Source organism: Lates calcarifer, linkage group LG3 (genome assembly GCF_001640805.2).
Source record: "Lates calcarifer isolate ASB-BC8 linkage group LG3, TLL_Latcal_v3, whole genome shotgun sequence".
Classification (NCBI taxonomy): Eukaryota; Metazoa; Chordata; class Actinopteri; family Centropomidae; genus Lates; species Lates calcarifer.
Genome location: NC_066835.1, coordinates 13,865,173 through 13,882,425, shown reverse-complemented (window position 1 = coordinate 13,882,425; position 17,253 = coordinate 13,865,173). Strand labels below are relative to the sequence as shown.

The window sequence follows — 17,253 nt, the reverse complement described above, 5'->3', positions numbered from 1 at the left end:
TAGACCACATAGAACAGGGAAGATTTGACATGGGTCATGAGATCCAGCACTATTTCCCCCTTAAAACTGTGCCCCTACTACTCCACTCTCTATATGTATTCATACTATTCGGGACAACATGATTAGATGCTCACTGATTGATTGATTGATTGATTGGGCTTATGTTGCCTGAGAAGCCAAACTCAGGGAAATTTACCAGAATAAAGACTCCTCTACTTTAAACACTGTATGTGCATTCAAATGTTATATTGGTTAATTAATGATGTAATAATGAAGAAATAACTAAATAAACTATTGGTACATGTACTTGAGGTTAAGCTGAGGTATATTTTCCCCACTTTAGCCTGGTAAAGGATTATGGGACCTGGTTGTTGAAGGTTAATAATCTAATAATAATAATAATAATTAATAATAATAAAAGATAATAATTTTATCTCATGTAGCTTTGTAATGGCAAATAGTTCAGACTTGACAGTGACATACGCCCATTTAACTAAGAAATGGGCAGGGGACCCCGGAAATGGGCTAAGACGTAATTTCGATAGGGGGATGCCAGCTGAAAACACAAACCTGGCAACCCAAGTTGACAATTGCACCTTGATCTGTAGCTACGATGATCCGCCTTCCTCAGTGCCAGCACTGACACGACTCGGGGCACTATTGAGTAAGCCCTTTTATAAAGCCAGGGTGAGGGGCGGGAAGGCTGAGTTTAGTCTGACCAGCAATGGCAGGAAGGTAAAAACTGCGCGACCGAAGCCGCTGAAATGAGCGACAGAGCCGAGATGAGAGGGCCCGTAACCCGCCGGAGGAGGACGACCATCTCCGGCGGTGGCGGCGGAGCGGTTAACGTGAAGCAAGCCAACGGCAGCAAGTGGCACGACACAGGCGAGAAACCGCCACAGTATCCCGCTAAAGCCAAAACAGAAGACGAGGTGTACAGGCATGCAAGTACTAACAACGGGAAGATGGGCAGAGAGATGGGGATGTCAGGGCAGCAGCAGCTCACACACAGTCCGAGGAAACAGAGGAGTGCAGCGGAAGACATCAACGAGAGACTCAGGTAACCGCAGATCAAAAGATACTGAAGTAATCTTCCAGTTTTCACATCTGAAACTGTGTTTTACTTAAAACAGCCTTTAGCTTCTCTCTCTCTTGGTCCAGGCACATGGCAAGTGTAGGTACAGAGGTTTTTCATCCAGACCCAGTATGATGTGACCTAGATGAGGGAAAACAGTGAAATCAGCCTTTTTTGTGCTTTCACAAATAAAATAAAGACTGGATTTTAAACAGGCTTCAGCTTCTGTGGGTTAATGTAGTCCAGATTTGATAAGTCTCGTTATGGTGGATCCAGACCTTGTCTGATGTGGACTGGATTTGATGAGGAAAGCAGTGAAATAGCCCTTTTTGTGTTTTCACAAATAGAAGAAAGTTTTAATAAATCTGAAACTGTGTCTTGTGGATCTTGATTTAGACCTTGCCACCAAAGCCCCGTGTTCACTGTATATTTGAAGAGAGGCTGCAACTAATGATTATTTTCATCATCTATTAATCTGCAGAAAGACCAGAGTGACAGATGATTTTTTTTCCCCTACTAGTCTCTCTCAGCCAGATCTGTCTCCACAGCATTGTGTCAGTGCTGGAGAATTTTTTAAACTAAAAGACGTAAAGACCTGCACTCTGCCGGTTAGCTTAAGTACGTGTGGAGTGTCACTTCCCTGTGTTCTACCCACTGAGAAACAACAATGGCATGCGCTTTTGCAATACTGTGCCCGCTGCTGACTACCTCTACAACTGCATGTTCCCTTGCTGGTCTGGTCTTGCCACATGTGTGTCCTGAGGACTCACTGAGGAAACACTTCCACTTTTGATGACTTTCTCCTTTTTTTCCAGTCTCCTTACGTCTTTTCCAATTCTCCCTCCTTCTCACTATAGGCTCTTTCCTTCCTGCTCTTTGCTGTCCAACCTCTTCTCTTTCATCTCCCCTCTCACATATAGTTGTGTAAAAATTCTTGCCTAACGAGTAATCTTAGTGTTGACAGTGTTCAGTACCTTTAACTTTGGTTTCAGCTGCAGTTGCATGAGCAAAATATGTTCCATTCATTTCAAAGTAACATATAAAAGAGAAAATAACAAATCCCAGCTTGAGTTCATTTCCCGTATGGTCAAAATAAAGACTCTGCTGTTTCCATGGTGCTAAATATGACTGTATGATTGACCACTTCCTTACTGGAAATGCTGCAAAATTACTAAGTGCTTGACAGTGCTGGTCATGTATAATTTCAACCAGGAGATGTTCACACAGTGAGCTAATCCCTGAGTTTGTCATTATGCAAAAGGCAGGAAGGATGATTAAGTGCTCAAAATACCCAAATGTCACCAGTAAAATTGTTGGCTCCATGTTTTCTGACAGTTGCCACGTCCTTCAGGAGTCTCTCTTGAGCTCAGCCAGCGGTTACAGCAACTACAGAGGAATCCTCAACTGGTGTGTTGTCATGCTGGTGAGTAAAACCACATGTGCAATTAGTTCTGAAAACGTACTGGACTGTGGCTTCCAAAACTGCTTACCATTAGCAATATGAACCCTGACACAGCTAAATATCACCTAATGTCTTGACATTCAGATGTTTGTGAGGCTAAAAACGACTCCTTGGTTTTGAGTGAAACCATGATAAGAGAACAAACAGAGCTTAAACTTTTAATGGACTGTCTTTGGCCTTTTTGTACATCAGCACATCTGTTGCTCTGACAGTAATTGTTGTATCTCCCTCTCTTTGTGTCTCGCTCTCTCACACACACATATACAGTATATAATACAGCTGAGCACTACAACACATTTCAACTTACAGGAGTTTGTTTGGCAGTTGTTTTAACAACAAAAGCAGAAGTGCCAGCCCACACTTTTATATCACTCATTCTCCTGGGACTTAGAGTTTCACCTACTACAGCGACTTTCTGTGACACATAAAACTTGTGTGTCTGTGTGTGTGTTATCTGTGAGGAGGCAGATAAGTTGCTTTTTGTGTTATCTCTGTTCACATTAGTAGATTAACCACATATTCATTTAAAGTAAGTCAACGGTTGGGTTTGGTGTGGCCTGGTTTGCCATTTCCTGTACTTTTTCATTTCAAAAACTTGAATTAAGGGGTTAGTTACAGTTAAATCTCAGTCCAAGGCATGCTTTGCATGATAAATATGACTGCAGAGGAGGAATTCTCTATTATTTCTAAGTTGCAGGAGTGAGGTGATTATAGGGTGCAACCCATGTTACTTAGTATTATATAATTTTACTGTCAATTCATTCCTGTTTTTAATGGTCACACATTGTAATAAATTATAAATATCACTGGCCTCATGCATATTTTCCTATAAGTTCTGCTCAAAGTGGGTTCAACAGACTTGACCACTAAAGTTGATTCTGAAATTCTAAAATAAAACATTAATCAAGAGACAAGTTTGATTATAGCCCTTAAAAAGTCCTTAAAGGCATCACAGTTCATGCTCACAAATCTTAACTAAGAGGATCACTTGAAAGCAGCTTGAGAAGCTGCAAAAACACCTGAGAGATGCACTCTAAATGACAAGAAAATACATTTGCAGGAGCTGAAAGGCTATGCCACAGTGTGTGTGCACACACCATACACACATGCAGCCACTCTTTTAGATACCGTTGAAAATATTTTGGGAAATAAGACAGTTTCAGGATGTACTGTGGTTGCATGATGAGTGAGATCTGTGTCAGATTGTCAGAGATTCTAATTTTGGCCGTGGCTTTTCAAAATATTGCAATCAGTTACCAACATGAACATCATGAGCACCTGCCTGACAACACTGTCTATCAATAAACAATAAATTAGTGAAGTATCAGTCTTGTTTTAGATGCAGAAACACAGTCTCAGTTCAGTTGCAATACTGATCACAGATGTGTCACAGTTAAATGTGTCCCCCCTGGGCTAAGGTCACTCGAGGACAACAAGGCCTCCTTCAGAGAAATGAACTTTCTGCCCCGTTCCAATGGCTGAATTCAAATATGTGTGTGTGTTTATGTATGTGTCTTCAGAGACATTCTGCACTGCATCTGAAAATCCAATCACTGTTAGTATTATGATAGGCGTGGAGGATACAGATATCCAGTTAGCTGTAATCCTAATGAAACTGAAATGGACCCAGACTATAAATAGAGCACTGAACATGTGTGCAAGTGAGTGTGCACATGTTTCTGTCCAGGAGCACAAACATGCATGTTTTGCACATGTGGAGGTATATGTATTTGCATGGTTGCATGCACAAGGATTATTATCTGTCCCTCTATTTGTGTATATTATATGTGAGTGCCTGCAGAGGTTTGTGTACATGCGTTAGTGTGTGTGTATATGTGTGCCTGCAGTGTATCTTTGTGGCTTTTTTTCCCCAAATCAAGCCTAATTTTGCAGTTGTCTGACAGGATTAATCCCAGCTTTGAAAGTTTATATTGCTGTGACGACCACGTCCTGCACTCTGTGGTCACCAGGGACAGCTGACTCTGCTTGGTTCAGACTGTTTTGAGGAGGGCTTCAGGATTAGGCTGTAAGAGCGTGAGGTGGAACCACTGAGTCTTGTGTGTGTGTGCGTCTGTCTGTGTCTGTCTGTGTGTGTATGTGAACAGTTAGAAACTTTATTGTGTAATTTGACCGCTGTAGCCAGGACCAATATGTCAGCCCCAGAAGTGCATGTTTGTAGAAATGAGAGATTAGATGTGTAATTTTACCTCCTTCATCTTTATATTCTGAATGGGGAATACATGAAAGGGGACTAAATCCTGTTCTGATGTTAATGGAAAAAGTTTTTAGGCTGATTTTCTAAAATGGCCTCATATTTTCTGGTTGTAATGTGACGAATTATCATCCTACGTAATGACTCCAAAGAGATGGTTACCCATTCCAAAACAGATCTACGAGTCATTGCAGACAATGTTGAGTAGATGCAGAATTGTTGCTACTATATTTGTGCTAGTAAATCAACAAAAAGAAACTTTGTTCAGTGAACCTTGATGAGAAGATATTTGGTATGAGACACAATGTTGATCCCTGACAAGCAAAAATCATCCCAGGATGCAGTGCAAACAACTGATGCTTCAGCTGGTTCATATCAGCGTTCCCTCTGATGTGCAGCCAAATAGATCGTGTGAATAGCATCAGTGACCACAGGCTGATAAGGCTGGTGCAAAGCCAGCTGCAAATTTGTTTCAGAGCGTAAAAAAAAAAAAAACAGACCGTTTAAACAGACAGAAAATGTGTAAGAAGTAATAGTTTGTTTTGTTGGCCTTTCTACAGCTTTTTTTGGATCTTGAGGTTGACTGGTTATGTAGGTGCAGAACATATAGTAGGTCAACTGCCTGTTAGCTGAATTGTTTGTGTTGAAGGAGGCAGTGCAAAATGTTAGATCATTCTGTCTTTGATGGCGGTAGCAGATAGTTTGTCTGAATCATATCAGCGCTGTAGTCTGAAAACATATTAAAAATAATTCAAGGGTGAAATAAATAGCACTTATATACAGTGAATTTTGTATTACTGGGATATTATTTGACATAAGGACATGTTTGTGGTGTTAAATGACTGTCTTATCATTAGTGTTTTATTACTTAGGAAATTGTAAATGATAAAAACAATTAGATAAGAGTACAAATATCATAGTCTTTAGGTGTTGGAACATGTGACAAGTCACACAAATTAAAGAAAAGAAACCCTGCATTCTCATCATTCATAGATGATGTGGACTTGACTTGATTTTTTTTAAAGATTTGACCCAAAACTGCATAAGCATGCAGGTCACAGTTTAAACAAAGTAAATGGCTTTCTTGAGTTTTAGCAAATAGTGGATATTACATAAGACGGATAACCCATTGCATAAAATGTTCTTAACTGCAATAATGTATTACTGGACAGAAATGGCCTGGGTTTAGTTAATTTACCCCCTGTTGAAGTGTCTTTGAGCAAGAAACTGAATTGCTGCCAGCTCCTGGGGTTTTACTTTAACTAACTTTGAACACACTGACCTGTGGACAAAGATGAGAGAAAAGACACAATTGCAAAAGCAAATTTTGCAATGTTCTCCTTAAATGCTCTTACACAGGCCACTGTCCCACTTACTCTGTTATACGTGATGGTACTCTTTTGTCCATGCTGAAGGTTACTGAGGCAGAGGTTAGTGGTTTGGACAAAATGCATAGTTGAATCAAAACCACATTGCTGCAGGTTCTTGGCAGATCAGTGAGCTGAGGTGTAACACATAATCACTACAGCATGACCTTATCATGTGTCATACCCTCACAGTCATCTTTAACTGTCTCTCTAACTCATGCACTGAACATGAGTGTCATAAATTTTATCTAAAAAAATGGATATATACTTTATATATGCAGCGTTCCCACTCTGTGTGTTGGCTCAGTGTTTAGTTTTATCTCAGAGAAGCTCAGATAACTGACTAACTGAGATAAAACTGGACTGGGACCTTGAACTTTAATACATAATATAATAATAAACCTAACTTTTAAACAGAGTGAGCAGCAGCAGGTTGTGATAGCAATCAAGGTGTGATAGAAACAGGAACAAATTTAGGTATGAAACAGATCTGATCTATGCAGTTGAAAACAGATATGGCTCAGAACATAACTTTTGTATTGTTGGTATCCCTCTCTTGCTAAACTGCTCTACATATGAACAGCTTTCACACAGGACAGGTGTGTGTATACATTTTAATCGTATAAAGCCACAGTTATTTTTGAAAGGCACCAGCCTGTTCCCATTTCATGAACAAACACATTTAAATCTGCAGACTAATCATGAGCAGAGCTCAACTGCAAAGAAAATGATAAGCCAGATTTACAGCTAAGCATTTTTAGCATAAACAAAGGCCAGATTCAGTGAATAGCCAGATACAAAACAACCTTAAAGGAGCTACATGCATTCATTCCTTTACTCATCAAGAGCTGTCTCAAGCAATGCAAAGTAACGGCAATATTTTGCTTTCCGATACCAAGACATTCAGCGTTCAGACTGACTGAAGAAGTAGCGCTGCTCAGAGGACTTATTCTAACATCTTGTATTGTAAACGCAACGATAACTGAAGCCCTTTTAACGTGTGTTTCTAAATATTTCTTTTGTATGCTTATTGTTGATAATGCAAATGATGCTCATTATCTCTCTCTTTTGTCCGCTCTCTCAGGTGTTGAGTAATGCACGTCTGTTCTTGGAGAACATTATAAAGTGAGTATGAACCTGCACACAAATTTACATTAACAGCATGTAGTATACATACATGAGCAGTTGCTGTTACAACTCCTGCCTCCTCCTCTCAGCCCACCTCACCACGACCCCCTTCTTCTACAGACAACTTAGCAATACGTCTTAGCTGACAGTTCTGGAGACCACTCAGTGTAGTCTTATTTCAACCTTAAACACTAAACTTACTGAACCATCAAGCTTTAATCTCAACTACATAAGATAACAATTTCAGCATATACTTAACTCCGAGTTTTATGATGTACTTAATCATAACCAATTTTTAAATTATGTCTGGTGGTATCAATAATTTAACTTCTTTCTTTTCTCATACAGGTATGGCATCTTGGTGGACCCTATCCAAGTTGTGTCTCTCTTCTTAAAGGACCCCTATAGCTGGCCATCAGCTTGCCTCATTATTAGTATGGAGCCTTTTATTTTACTGCTGTAATATCATCTGATATCAGCCATTTGTTCATCTCTGAACTTGTTTGCTCAGTTAAACAGTTAACTGTTCACAAATGAACAGAGTAATAAAATGAAATTAACCCGTTAAGGTTCACATCTACAGTCTGTGTTGCTTTAGTTGATTAATCTTTTTCTCCGTTCTGTGTTTCAGCATCTAATGTGTTCATCTTAGCAGCTTTGTACACAGAGAGACGTCTGGCTGTGGTGAGTCTTTACAGTGATTTGCATACTTCTACCTAATCAACACAAATGTTCATTTACATTTTGTGACCCCAGTTTCAGCTATTACAGACACTGCAAATTGATGTATTTCTTCAATTACACTTAACTGTTCTTCTTTTTGAGATTTGCTGGTGAATTGCTAAAACCTTTGACTCCACCTTTGTTGGATCCCAAAGATCTAATGTTGACATTATAAATTTGTTTAGGGATTTTCTCCGAATTATTGCTACACATTGCTACACTGTTAGATGAACTGTAAGAGAGTGTAGGTTTGTTTTCAAGTTGAGCATTCAGGTATCTCCCATCAAGGATGTTTGCTTGAAACAAGTTCTTGACATTTTGACACAGTTACAGCACCTGCCCTCTTTATACCTGCTTTTAACTCTGATAAGAACACTACACTACCACTGCTGATCCAGATCAGATTATATATGATCCTTCTGGTAGATAAAGTGTTATATTTGTAAGAAGCACATAAGTTCTAGAGCTGCATAGCCAAAAGACTTTGTTTCTGTGCTCAAAAGAAAAAAAATGTGAAAAGATATCTATAGTCCCTGATAAGATGTTTCACAGTGACAAGACTCATTTCTGTTTTTCTTTTCATTTTTCTAGGGTACCATTTCCAAAACTACAGGACTGATCCTTCACATTTTTAATCTGATATCCATGTTGATCTTTCCTTCAGCCACAGTGCTCACTGTGACCTCCATAACCCCAGGTACATATACACAATAATATACATGTTATATTTATGTGACATTTCCAAGTCAAGAATCTTGAATAGGAGTTTATTCATCTGTATGTTTTGATGCTATCACAAAGAAGATGGTAACTGATGTGAAAATTGAGCCAATAAAAAGTTTTTTATGAGTTTCCCACAATACATAAAACACACAAACCAACAGTTCCCCTTTCTGTCATTTATTGCTCTTAGTCAATAACTGTGTGTGTGTGTGTGTGTGTGTGTGTGTGTGTGTGCGTGTGTGTGTGTGTGTGTTAGTTGGTGGTGTGCTCTCCCTAGCTGTCTACACAGTGCTGTTTCTCAAGCTGTACTCCTACCAAGACACCAACAGGTGGTGCAGAGAAATCAGACAAGCCAAAGCCAAAAGACTCACACGATCATACTCATGTAAGTATATGAACACACACACACACTCAAACACACACAAGCACATGCAGCAAGTGTTGAATCATCTCTTCCAAGGCCAAGAAACTGCTCATTATTCTGTGAATAAATTAAAAGAATGGATTCTCACACACAAATGCCTTTGCACAGTAAATAGGATTATTTTAAATGTATTGCTGTACCGCTACTACCACCTAGTGGCGATATGGTAAACTGAAGCTTGTGGATGACACATACACACACACACACACACACACACACACGCACACTTTAGATCAAAGTTACCCATCTTTAACAGCTTTAACACTGTTTGTGGTTAGGAGCTATTATAATCCTGAAATCTGAATGCAGCATGATGACTTTTCTGTCAGACAGACGGACATCACACACAAATTCAACATGCTGAATGTTTTATTTTAAACAATTTTCTTATGAAAATTAGCTCATTAGACTGAGACTGATCAGTTACTTAACATCTGCATTTGTGTGTTTTCAGGTCCGTCTGTGGCCCAGTCCAATGGTTCAGCAGTTCATTCTCATGTCTCCTACCCAGGCAACCTCACCCACAGAGGTAACCATGAGCTGAACTGCACAGTTTAAAATAAAAACATTTTAATGACAGATGCTAACATGTTGCCTCTTTGTTTGTCTTTAGACATGTACTACTTTGTCTTTGCCCCGACTCTCTGCTACCAGCTCAACTTCCCACGTTCACCTCGAATACGGAAAAGGTTCCTGATGAGAAGGCTTTTCGAGATGGTGAGAGGGAACGTACACACGCAAACACACAACGTCCCACCATCCCAGTTAATGTTATTTAGATGACACAGACAGGACCAACATGTGTGCATGTTCTCTTTCAATCATAACTTCCCCTTTCTTGCAGCTTTTCTTCATGCAGCTGCTGGTGGGATTAATACAGCAGGTATGTAAAATATATTTTACACACCACAGACACGCTTTTGGAACGTGCACTGCACACACACATAAAAAAAAAACAAAACACAATGTTCAACAGAGTTATTTGTTGTAGAAATATTTGCCCTGTCTCTTTGAATTAACATCTTTTCACAATTCAAACAACAAAAAAAATTAATTATTCAAACTGATCTCTTCCAGTGGATGGTACCAACTATACAGAACTCAATGAAACCATTTCAGGTGTGTATACTGCACGCACACACACACACACACACACACACACACCCCTTATATATTCTCTATATACCAGTTTTCCACTCTTACTAACAGCATCTGCCCTAAATTGAATTCATATAATCCTAAACCTGTAGTATTTCAGTATCCATAGTAAATGAACATAAAAGGCTTTTTCGACAATAAACTGTAGACTGTAATTGGAGTTCTCATAAAGATTAAAGATTGATAACAAAAATCTTAACATTGTATGCCTCGTGTCTTCTCACAGGAAATGGACTTTTCTAGGATGGTGGAGCGCCTGTTAAAACTAGCTGTGAGTATGATGACATAAGCCACACAGGATGCACAACAGTGACCTTTTATAACCCTTTATAACCTCATGACAGCAAAAGAAATGTTGACCTTGCATTGTGAACCCTGAAGTTCTCTCTAGGTGTCATTTTACCAACCCAGACATTTTGCCTGACTTCTCCCTTGACACTCTCCTCTCCTCTCCTCTCTCAGGTCCCTAACCATCTGATATGGTTAATATTCTTCTATTGGTTTTTCCACTCCTCCATGAACTTTGTGGCAGAGCTGCTGCAGTTTGGAGACAGAGAGTTCTACAGGGACTGGTGGTGAGCATAGAGATCACACAGTAGCCATATTAGTTTACACACAAAAAATACTCACACATTTAAAGACCCATTTTTGTTTCTTTCAGGAACTCTGAGAGTGTCACCTATTTCTGGGCCAACTGGAATATCCCAGTACACAAGTGGTGCCTCAGGTGAGCACTGTTTCTATAATGAGTAACATTATAATAACATTAAAATAACACTGACAACCTGTTTGATGTTTTGGTGTCTTGTTCAGTTTCTTTACTAGTGAAATAGTAAAGAAATCAAGGTGTGAACTTTGATTTACTTGAGCATATTTTCAGCCAGATTTAAGAGAAAAGATCAGGGTAATATGTCAGGTGTCGCTGTATGAGCTCCTCCATTTGTGTGTGTGTTACAGACACTTCTATAAGCCAATGTTGAGGAAGGGGGTCAACAAATTTCTGGCTCAAACTGCCGTCTTTCTGGTGTCTGCCTTCTTCCATGAGGTAAACCAATAGCATTCAGTGTCCCTCTGCTACACAAAACACTGCTAATGTCCACATATTGTTACTGTTATTGTTATTGTTCTGCTCTCTCTGTCTTCTTCAGTACCTGGTGAGCGTTCCTCTGAAGATGTTCAGACTTTGGGCCTTTATGGGAATGATGGCTCAGGTGAGACACATTGAACTGTTCATCTCTTCTTCTCCTCCAGCCTCTGTTTTTTGGTCAAGCTGTCTAATCTATACTCTGATCCCCCAAACTCTGCACTTTTAATCAGATCTGTACACACCCAAGCACATTTTGACCTAGCAACTTTAATCTCTGCAGGTCCCTCTGGCTTGGTTCGTGGGTCGCTTCCTGAACGGAAACTATGGAAACGCCGCTGTGTGGATCTCGCTCATCATCGGCCAGCCTGTCGCTGTGTTGATGTACGTCCACGACTACTACGTCATTCATTACGGGAGCACCACATAGCACCAGACGAACTCACACATGCTCCCGCAGTCAAACACACACGGACACACACACACACGCACCAGCCTGCAGTGAGTGAATGGAGAGAAAGTAAAGGCAATAATAGAAAACGCTGCTCAGCTGCAGTAAACAGCAGGAACACTGTCTTGACTTTTTCATTTTTGCACTTAAGAGAAATGGACCACAGTATCCCAGGAACTTATCCTAACACCATGAGAAGTGCTTGATTCAAAGTGATGTTCCACTTTGGAATGACATACACCTTTTTAGTCAGCTGTCAGTATTGGCTAACCTTGGGAACCATCATCACTACCAGCTCATCATCTGTATCCAGCACAGGATGTTTAAACTCTAAACATTTCAAACAAGACCCGAAGTGAAACAGAACTTGGATTTCTGTTATTGGAATTGAAGATTTTGTCAAAAACAAAATCAAACTTGTGGTGCTAAGGTTTCCCAGTGTGGCCGATATTGTTGGCCAGTGATGAAACTGTCCTGCTTAAGCTTTAACAACAATTTCTTGAACTTCAAAAGCACTTAGATGCATTCAAAAGTGGGAACGCCACTACCAACCGAGCACTCCTCTTGAGTTGTGGGTACTTAAAAATGCACACACATCGTCCTGTGCAGCAAACATGAGCCACTGCCGAGCGAGCACAAGCCAGACCAGGATCCTGCCTCCATAGAGCCAATATGAGAATGCTAGTTTGTTTCTACAAGTTCAGGCTTAAAAGTTATAATAGCCCGTTTAAGATGTCTCCAGGTCCTCAAATCAACCACAGTGGCAGTTTTTACATATATTCGGTGTATATATCCTATACCCTACTCTCTTTGATGCAATGCAGTTATCAAGTATTACAGACATTTATATTAAAAGGATGTTTTTGTGACTGTAATAGCGCAGTCATGGACCTACAGGCAGCCTCCTCTCTCTCTCACTCTTTCTCTCTCTCTTTCTCTCACTCTCTCTCTCTCTCTCTCTCACTCTCTCTCTCAAACAACATCAATGCAAGCTCTGAGTGTAACAGTACATGCTACAGGTGTGTTACTTGGCTTTATTTGTGTTGCACTGGAGTTATCAGATGGTGATATGGTTTATTTTATATGTTGTGTAATTTTATTTGTTGACTGCAGTTATTTTGTGCTATCTTGAACTTATTATTTATGTTGGATTTTATGTTAAATGAATGATTTAAAGCAGTAGCTGATTTACTGATCTGAACCAATGAATGTTTTTTTGCACTTTAAAGAGATGCATGCTGTTAAAGCAATAGATTTCTATGAATGTATTCTTTAAGTTGTATCACTCACGTAAGGAAATTATGTTTTGTTGGAATAATTTGTATATTTTGTGATTTGCTTGTTGATAGTTTGTTGCATATGGTCGGCTCTATTTCAGTTTGTTAAAAAGTAAAACAGCAGATGCAGTGGTAATATAACTGCTTTTTCATGCCATAGTTTTTTCAGTATTCAAATCCTGAGGAGAGTCTTTTTCTTGATTTGATCTTTTGAGTTATTAGAGCTGTTACCAATATGGACATTGCCATATAAAAGTAATATCAGAAGATGTTTTGTTATTTTACTTTATCTTTAATCTAGTTTCTAAATACACAATGAGAGCTGAGTTAACATGTTAAATCCGAGCCTTTTAATTTTAAAATGAGTCCTGTATTCCTTCCTCATTGATCACATTTCAGGGAAAACGCTGTTGTTAAATCGTAACACCAGTTATCAGAAACACTGCGTGTTGACATTCCTCGTTGAAAATTACAAGTGCCTGCTGTAAAAATATGCTTAAACTCCAAATGTAAACAAACAGATACATTAATTGTTTTACGTAGAAAAACACAGAGGCCAAATACTTAAAGAAAGAAATTTCCTTCACCTTATTCTATGTAGCCAGTAGATTCACAATGCATTTATATATTTGTGGTGTGTTGAAATATTTGGGAACCTACAGTAAAACATACTGTTCAGATTTTTGTCCAAATGTAACCTAACCCTTTAGCAGTATGAAACTTTTCAAATGTAAATTTTTAAAGCAGTGATTTCTGTTTTCTTCACAGTGTTATTATGATGAAGAGCTTTATTTAAGATTTATGCATAAATCTTACCACATTATTGGTATTTCAGTCCAGAGATGACAGCTTTAATATCTGTTAATCTGTCTGGGGAGGTTCTCCACAAAATAAAAAATGCATGGTTCAGTGTTTTCTATTTAGTTGGGTGGAAAGACTAAAAATATTGAAGTCAATCGTTGTCAAAAAGTGCTGACAAATGATTGGCAACTACTAAAAAGAACTTTACTTAAAATTGAACTAAGATAAGTTAATTCATGGGTAAACATAATTATAAAATTCTGAAATGGTGTGGATATAAATTTTGAATAAATGATTCTTTTTTTTTTCATTTGCATGACCCTCATGAAAAAAATATTTCCTTTGGAATTTGAATGGTTTATTTTTAATTCTGCCTTACTTTCTGTTTTAAGTGAGATTTTGTGAAAATTGAAAATATGAAGTGACAGGATGGAGTTATCAAAATGTTTATGAGAATAGGCCTAGTTTGCCTTCTTGTGTTCCTTTATTTGCCTGAACTTCCTGTTTCTACATTAGCACTGCACTGAGCCTGCTTTTGGAATATGAGTTTAAAATACTAAAAATGTCAATGCTAAAATGCAGCTTTAAGTTGAACTGTCTGTTTAAGATTTATTTAATTATTGTAAGATGAAACATGTAAAATGAATGTATTGCTAATTTGTTCATACTGTAAACTGAAATCCAAAGTGAGACACAGATTATATGTTTTGGGAATGAAAATAATTTTAAAAGCCTTTCACTTGAAATTATTTGTGTTGTTTGATAAAGATTGTTTATATTAGATGACTGGACTCCTTTATTTTTCTTTGTCTTCAGTTTACTGTTGTGTCCATTGCAAATATCATCAGATGCTGTCATCTTTTAACAACTACACATTGAAAACTATATGTCATTTACATCCATAAAAAACTTTATTGTGTAGAGAGCAACACAAGACGCCACTTATAGTTCGAAAATTACAATATTACAAAGTTAATATTCATCATTTGTCTAGACACAAAAAATCTTACAGCTAAATGTCACATCAGCTCTGAAGGAACAGTGCAGGTTGAAGCTCTATTGCTGCAAGAAACAAATACACAAACAGACGGGTGTTAGCATCCATTGTCTGCATTACTGCACTATATGTCCTGCACAACTACTCTACAGTTGTCTGTGTGTGGAGGTGTACATCTTACCTTGGCCTTCTGATTCTGGACCGGCAGATAGAGTTTAAACTCTGCAGGAAGCTCGTCCTCAGAGTACAGTCTGTCTGAGAAATAAACCCTCCTTATTCGACAGTTAGCGTGGATCTGAGAGGAAAATGGAATCAGACATTAGCAACAGAAATATTTACTACAAGACCTTATAAGTCACGCTTGTGGAAATAGCATCTAAAGTCAGCTGGTTCCTAGTCTGTCTCTGTGCACTGACCTGTACACGCAGTGTCTCAATATAATTAGTTCCGTAGGCTCTCCTGGTGAAGTCCGACAGGTTGAACTGTATCTGGTTCCAGCCGTCATCCAGCCTCATGGGCATGGTGCAGATGAACGGCTTCACTCGTGTTGTGCTCTGGTAGTTACTCGCCCGAAACCGTCGTCGGAACGTTTTTATCATCTAACACCTGAGAGTTGCAAAGACAGGGAGAAAGCATGAGTGACCATGAATCCCATCACTACGAGGAACAAAACCCAGACTAAGCATCATTCTTGAGTTAACGTTTGAATTTGTGAATACAAGAACATGTATTTGCAAGAGCCTTCCCCACCTGGACTTCAAAGGTGAAATACTTCTTCAGGTTCTTGATGATCATGACCAGGAAAGGAAGTTTGATACCCAATGTCTTCTTGGGGTCTGCAGGACATGTTATATAGGTGGTACTGTGTGGGTCAGAGGAAAGAAGGTGAGCTGGGGTAAAAATGAGCTGCCCTGAGCTGAAGGATGAGTTAAACACACAAAAACTCACCTGACGTTTGTCCCTTCAACTTCCAACACCAATGAGTGGATGTCATTGTCTGTGATTCTCTTGATGTGACCATTTCTCACCTGTGAATACAGAAAAAATACTTTTTCTAACTGTATATTGACAAAACACCTGTCTCTTTCTGATAAAGGATATGGCAGATACTACGGTAATTTGTTTCAGATATATCTGTATTGGTGTATCTCATGACTAAAAAAAAAAAAAAAAAACAACAACATTTTTTCAATTACAATTGTTTATGTTATGTTGATGTTACAATTAACTATCAGCTGATGGTACTTTTAACATCTAAAATCCTATATCAGTCGGGTTGTAACTGAAACGCTGATGTGGGAGCAGTTAGTCAGGATGGTGAAGTGATGACTTTTACATCTTCAAATATGTTGTAGTTTACCATCAAACTGTCTTAAACAAATTACATCCTCCACTGTTTCTATTATTAACTGCTGCTTAGCAACGGCGCCTTCTGGCCCACCCTGTACCCTGCTACAACGGAGAGGGACACATTCATATTTAACAGGAACCTCTCTGAATTCAACATTCAACAATAAAAAGCATTATTATATCAGTTTTCTGTATTTTATTATCGCCACAAGTCCCCAAAATTCCATCTACATCAATATTGATGCTTTGAATCATAACTATAAACCGTGTTTAGTTTCAAGTTATCAACAACAATAAATATTAATTGAGAAGTCTGAAAGTGTTACAGAGTAACAGCAGTCACTAAATATCTTAGGGAGTTTGGTTTTACTTTTGATTTTTATTGGAGAATAACCCCACTCGCTAAAATGACAGCTGTACCAAACGTCATAAGTTCAACCTTTGTGAGCTGCCAGAACACTGGCTTCTAGACATAATCCACCAGAGATTAAAATTAAGTGTAATATTAACAAGCATTAAGAGCAAGACACGCATTGTTAGTTAGCTTTAGCACGCCAAGCTAAGGAAGCTAAAGTGGGTGCAAGGCGTTCACTCGGAATCGCTGCTTACCTTTTTATCCCATATCTGAAGAGGTTTGCTGCCGATGCTGTATAAGATAGACAAAAATCCACTTTGGAATGTGTTTTTAAACATCTTCTGTGTTTAGCCCGCTTGTCGTTTCGCACATGTGTTTGGATTCACTACTACTGTTGCTAACAGGCGATACGTTTGTTTACAGATTTGGTTTCCGTTCCCAACGCTACCGCTTCCGTTGGGTACTAGATAATCCGTTCCGCTGCCGAAAATTAAAAGATGTTCGGATTCAGTATTAGTCAAACGCTTATTGGAGTCTGCTAAATTTGTCGTATATTGAGATGTCCACACACTTCTCTTGTAGAGAAGCGTAAAAAGAAAGGAGAAGAACGGTTACCTCTTCATTATTTTGGTGTTGCTAGGGAACAGAATCGCTCGGCCTAGTTTA

At 38.8% G+C, this 17,253-nt stretch overlaps 2 protein-coding genes across 2 annotated transcripts; one reads left to right on the top strand and one right to left on the bottom strand.

Moving 5' to 3' along the window:
* Positions 1-580: 580 nt before the first annotated feature.
* On the top strand, positions 581-14,668 carry dgat1a (diacylglycerol O-acyltransferase 1a). Its single transcript, XM_018670739.2, has 17 exons — positions 581-1,060; positions 2,411-2,498; positions 7,201-7,241; positions 7,593-7,678; positions 7,876-7,928; positions 8,559-8,664; positions 8,947-9,075; positions 9,569-9,643; positions 9,728-9,831; positions 9,959-9,997; positions 10,192-10,233; positions 10,499-10,543; positions 10,735-10,847; positions 10,934-10,999; positions 11,230-11,317; positions 11,421-11,483; positions 11,640-14,668. Exons 1-17 carry the CDS (start codon positions 765-767, stop codon positions 11,784-11,786), a joined length of 1,581 nt encoding a protein of 526 aa, XP_018526255.1. The 5' UTR covers positions 581-764; the 3' UTR covers positions 11,787-14,668.
* A 104-nt stretch (positions 14,669-14,772) lies between these two features.
* cfap20 (cilia and flagella associated protein 20) lies at positions 14,773-17,253 on the bottom strand. The gene is given in 7 exon segments (XM_018670740.2): positions 14,773-14,947; positions 15,064-15,177; positions 15,299-15,466; positions 15,468-15,488; positions 15,633-15,744; positions 15,831-15,910; positions 16,842-17,253. Coding segments are annotated over 7 exon segments (585 nt in total). The 5' UTR covers positions 16,926-17,253; the 3' UTR covers positions 14,773-14,941.

Coding starts and splice junctions, on each gene's coding strand:
- dgat1a (XM_018670739.2), top strand. CDS start 765: ATGAGCGACAGAGCCGAGATGAGAGGGCCCGTAACCCGCCGGAGGAGG. Junction 1,061..2,410: donor GACATCAACGAGAGACTCAG/GTAACCGCAGAT, acceptor GTTTTCTGACAG/TTGCCACGTCCTTCAGGAGT. Junction 9,832..9,958: donor TGAGAAGGCTTTTCGAGATG/GTGAGAGGGAAC, acceptor CCTTTCTTGCAG/CTTTTCTTCATGCAGCTGCT.